A 5,432-nucleotide genomic window follows, 5' to 3' on the forward strand; every position below is an offset into this window, starting at 1 on the left:
CCAATTCTAAGAAGGGGCAAAGTGTCCACACTTTGGTCTTCGTTCTTCTTCAGTTTCATGTGTTTTGCAAATTGCATCTTATATCTCGGGTATACTAAGTTTCTGGGCTAATATCCACTTATCAGTGAGTACATATCATTTGAGTTCTTTTGTGATTGTGTTACCTCACTCAGAATGATGCCCTCTAGGTCCAACCATTTGCCAGAGGTCCCAAGATCCCGTGGAGGGTCCTGTGGGGTCCCTGCAGGTGTCCGGAGACACCTCGTCCAAGGAACCCCGGTGCTGGCGTAGACCGGAGTGATTCTTTATATTTCAAGAAAGTCAACTATACAAAAAGTTCCGAGTTTATTACACTATACAACCTAAGAGAAGTTCAAGTACTTCTCAAAATGTGGTTTCTTAGTTATGGGATTTGATTTCTGCTTGAAAGGAAGCATTTTCCAAAGCTCAAGTATTTAATATGGGTATAAAAGTCAAATGCTATTAGCACAATTCAATTACGAATCACTGTAACTACATTTTATTTTCCTGACGTTCACAACCTGAATGATCCAATTTCAATTCCAAGTAAACTACAGAATAGACAATTTAATTCATGAAGAAAAATAACAAACTATCTTAAAACTATGCTTTTAACTCCCTTCCAAAGGACAATTTCATTTAAAAAAAATAGTAAAAGCAAGGTCAGAAGCTGACCATAACATTTTTAGTTAAATTAGCCACTGGTTTGAGTTAACACCAAGTCAGACAGAAAGGGTTTGAATAAGAACTCAGGAACTCAGATCAGAATCTGCAGATCTTAGAGGAGATGAATGTGAAAAGCATACTCATCAGCTGGTCATGATAGTGAATGCCTGGAATCCCAGCATTTGGGAAGTGGAAGCACAAGCATCAGGAATTCAAGGCCAGCCTCAGCTACCTGATACCGTGTCTCAGAAAAAGTATACAGATCAAAACAACAACAAAACAAAGCCTACAAATCAATCTTATCACAGGGGTTATTAGTAAAAATAAATAAATTTAAATAAAATGTAAAAAGCCCATAGACTAAGACAGCTATATTCAACAAAGTATATTTTCACAAATATAAGCTACCCTATAGAAGGAAAAGTAACAACAACATGCAAACTTCTATAGAATACCTACCAGCCCCATGGTACTACCCACTATAAGAGCATTCAATATGACATCCCAACAGAAGAGAACACAGAAACAGAAGAAAGCCTAGTCACTGTGTTCAAGTGACTCACACTACCAGACTGTATTTAGTACTAGTCAGTATACCCAGGAAAACTGGAGAAACTAGGTTGGACTCCAAGAGAACACACAAGATCATTCATTTGAGGCAGTGGTTTCTGTCTTGATTCAACCACAAGAGCCTCTAAAATCTAGAGTCTAGATGCAAGGTAAGCACAGACAGTGGCTAGGTTATATTCTGACGGAGTCTCTATCCATAGACGGCCATGTCCCATAAGAACACAGTCCAGAATAGTAGAGGTCCAAATGAGCTGAATCTTGAAATAGCAGGTAGGAAAGAAGCTGCCAAGAAAAAGATGACAAAGATGACCTGCTGAGTCTGCTGGTCTAGCAGAACTTCAGTCATGAAGCCCAAGCCTCCCAGAATGACAGCAAGAAAGCAGCTGAGGCCACTCCTGGCCCATCTCTTAAATAATACCCTGCTAACTGAAATCATAATACACTACTAAGTGCTTGCCAATTATAAGAGCCGACCAGAAAGACAACCAAAGAATGAGCAAAGTCAGGAACTCTCGGCAAAAGTTTACTGAGTCTTGAAATAACAGACATATAATAGAAAGGAAGGGGTCCTGAATGAAGTAAGCACATTCATACTCAAAGGATGGCAAGAAGGCTAAGTCTAAATCTGAAGGCTTAGTCTAGACTCACAGGAAGGAGGCAGATGACTTTAAATCTAAGGACCTGAAAGGACTTTTGGTGTTACTGTATTAGAAAAAAGAAGGCCATGATGTATTAAGACAGTTAACAAAATAAAAAATGACAGATAAAGAGAAATATATTACTTCTCAGACATTTGGCTAAGATATGTGATCTTTAAATATGATGATGGTAGCCGGGCATGGTGGCACACGCCTCTAATCCCAGCACTTGGGAGGCAGAGGCAGGCAGATTTCTGAGTTTGAGGCCAGCCTGGTCTACAAAGTGAGTTCCAGGACAGCCAGGACTACACAGAGAAAGCCTGTCTCGAAAAAAAAAATGATGATGGTGATGTATTTTGCCTGCTTGTATATCTGTACACTACAGGCATGCCTGGTACCCAAGACCAGGAGGCCTAAGATTCCCTAAAACTAGAGTAACAGACAGTTGTGAGCTACCATGTGGGTGCTGAGAATTGAAACTGAGTCTTCTGGAAGAGCAGCCAGTAAGCTTAACCAATGAGCCACCACTCCAGCCCCTCACGTGCATGTGTGATTTTTATCCCATAAAATATAAACAATGAAAGGAAAAGTATCCTCAAATAGCTTTATGCAATGCGTGTCAGAGTACACTCTAAATTTTGTTTCAAGAGACCAGATGCAGACTGCTATATCAATCTAAACAAAACTAGTTTCTAATCAAGTGTGGATACTGTGAGAAATTTTAAAACAGTAAACAGATGACAAATTTAAGATCAGAATCCCTACTGCCTTTAAAAAATTACTTTAGAAGCTCAAGAGAAGGCTCAATAGTTAAGAGTACACACTGCTCATGCAGAAGAGCTGAGTTTAGTTCCCAGCACCTCTATCATGTGGCTCAGAACTATGTGCAATTCCAGTCCCAGAGATCTAACACTCTCTTCTGGCCCCTCAGGCAAGGGACACACCAAACTACAGACACAAACACACAAGCGCAGTTCAAAAGTAAAAGAGTTAATTATTTAAAAAATAATAATACTTCAAAGAAAAAACAAACCTAAAAGGCCCTATTGAATAAACAAAGGAATAGCCTGCTATACCCTCCTGTTTTATCTTTTGGAAAGCAGAGTATACAAGTGCTTAAAACATAAAAATTTACTGAGGTAAAGCTTAGGTTTTCCAGGCTGGAGATATGGCTTAGTGGTTAAAGAACACTAACTGCTCTTCGAGAGGTCCTGAGTTCCATTCCCAGCCACCAAATGGTGGTTCATAGAATATACGTAATGGGATCCAATGCTATCTTCTAGTGTGTCTGAAAACAGCTATAGTATACTCATATAAAAATTTTTAAAAAAGAAAGAACATTGTTGTCTTCTACAGTGAATAGACTTAGAAGATTAAAAAAAATGTAACGGGCATTGAAAATGTCAGAGAATTTTTAATATTTTGCTTCCAAAATTAGTAAATGGGCAGCCTAAAATAATTTCTAGAAAGAAATCCACTGAGTTTCGGAAACATTCACTTATTTAATAGATTTGTTTTTCTGACCAAACCATCAATTAAAGACCAGGATTGAATATTCAAACTCCACCCTCAACACCTATTTCCACAGAAGTGTCAGTCACATGGTTCACGATTAACAATTCTGCAGGCATTGCTTTCAAACTAATGCTTATAAGCCATGTTTACGACCCCCTAACATAAAATGTGCAGACTGGGGTTGGGGTTAGGGTACTTACTTGTGCTTCAGAACAAATTTTACATTCTTGTAGGCGAAGGCTACCAAGTAAGTGCTTACTAAGGTCATCACACTGTAGAGCACCGCAGACTGGATGAGATCCATATGCCATATTCTCCAGTACAACCCTGAGATAAGACATAAGCAAGGGACACACAACATCACTGCCCCATTGCACATGCCAGACTAACTACAGCTAAACCAGGTAAATGAGAGTCAGTAAATCCACCCCCCACCCCCAGTATCCGAGAAACTTCACTAGAGGTGAGATAGACAATAAACTGGGTTAGTCCCAGTTCAGGGTTTTCCCAGTACAGAAAGGTAGGATGTGGGGATATTGCTAGTCTAGAATTTTCATCTTCTAACTTGAGAACAAACTGGGAGTGGGGATTACAAATAAGAATAACAATTTCACTCATGGAATACTATTAAGTTAAAACATGGGCCATTTTAAATCAAACGCTGTCCCAAAACACTGGTTAACTTGCTGACGTGGCTGCTCACTGAAATCCAAACAATGCTTTGTCGGGCCAGTGAACCCAGGGGGGCTCTACACCACATTCACTGCAAGCTGAGTTTTTTACAAGGCCAAAATAACAAAGTACTTTTTTGGACGTGATTGGCCTGCAGCACTGCGGCAGTGCGGGTCAGTAGACAGGAAACTCGGGAAACCTGGCCTTGGAGACAGTCTTGGCCTTCAGGTGGGCAGTTTCTCATTCAATCGAGAAGTCTCGAGCTGCTCTCTAGGAGTTACTGAAATCCTAAACAAGGCTGATCGCGGAGCTCGGGCAAGGCCTAACTTGTCATTCTGCACGTCCAAAGGATGCTCAGGAGTAAGGGGAGGTTTGCCACGGGTCACGCTGCTAATTCAGTGAAGGTTTATCAGTGGCTCCCCCGCCCGGGTCATTAAAGACATCCTAGTGTCCAACAGTGGTGAGGGGAAGGGCAGTGTACCAATAAGAGAATCCGGGCCAGACAGAACCCGCGCCCGGCTCAGAAGCACGCCGCGAGTGACTTCCCGAGGACGCTGCCCCCGACACTAGGCCTCCCCGCCGCCACCGCCACGTCCCCGCCGCCACCGCCGCCCGCCGGAAGCTCACAGATGGGGATGGCAGACACGATGAACGCGTTCCCGAAGAACAGCGCCGACGATTTGGCCGACAGGTTGCGGCTGAAATCCTGAAGGAGCAGGTCCTCCTCGGACTGCTGCTTGGAGCCGCCTTTGGGAGCCATGGCCGAGTTGAAGCCAAGGCCGGGAGCAGGGAGGCAGGGAAGGCTCAGAAGGCCGCGTGTCGGTCCACTAAAGCCGCGTATCCGCCCGCGACCCGTCAGCGCAACGCGGAGGCGGGACTCTGCAGGGTACGGTGCTTCAGGATTGGCCAGCTTGCCGTCGCTTCACAAGCGTCGAGGTACGATTGGGTATGCGAACAAGACTTCCGCATCCTTCAAGGTACGTGGCGCCTCAACGCCACAAGGAATGAAGGGATTTGTAGTTTAGTGTGTAGTTTAGAGCTGCTCTCTAACTCGCCTGCCTCAGTCTCCAGAGACAGGCTTGGATAATCGAAATGAGCAACCATACAAGCAGTACTCTGTTTTAACTAACTAACCAGCTAGCTAACTAACTAACTAACTAACGTTATTGGTATCTCATTCCACATGTGCACTATATATTTCTTTTTAAATTTATTACATTGATTGAACAATTGGCTCATTGGTTGATTAATGATTAATTGATTGATTGCTTGGTTGGAGGGCAGTGCCACAAAGTTGTCAGAACGCAACTTGAGGAAGTTAGTTGTCTAGTTTTACTTTCTGGGTCCCAG

The 5,432-nt window shown here is 42.8% G+C and overlaps 1 protein-coding gene across 1 annotated transcript in view; it reads right to left on the reverse strand.

Annotated features, from left to right (window-relative positions):
• The window catches only part of Ssr3 (signal sequence receptor subunit 3), a 13,655-nt gene extending 8,726 nt beyond the window's left edge, over positions 1 to 4,929 (reverse strand). Inside the window, exons 1-2 of the mRNA XM_021158560.2 lie at positions 4,710 to 4,929; positions 3,611 to 3,737 (exon numbers count right to left, since the gene is read on the reverse strand). Coding sequence (XP_021014219.1) covers positions 3,611 to 3,737; positions 4,710 to 4,842 — 260 coding nt within the window. The 5' untranslated portion in view covers positions 4,843 to 4,929. The remainder of the gene's footprint in view (positions 1 to 3,610; positions 3,738 to 4,709) is intronic.
• Between the last annotated feature and the right edge of the window lie 503 nt (positions 4,930 to 5,432).

Source organism: Mus caroli, chromosome 3 (genome assembly GCF_900094665.2).
Source record: "Mus caroli chromosome 3, CAROLI_EIJ_v1.1, whole genome shotgun sequence".
In the NCBI taxonomy this organism is placed as follows: domain Eukaryota; kingdom Metazoa; phylum Chordata; class Mammalia; order Rodentia; family Muridae; genus Mus; species Mus caroli.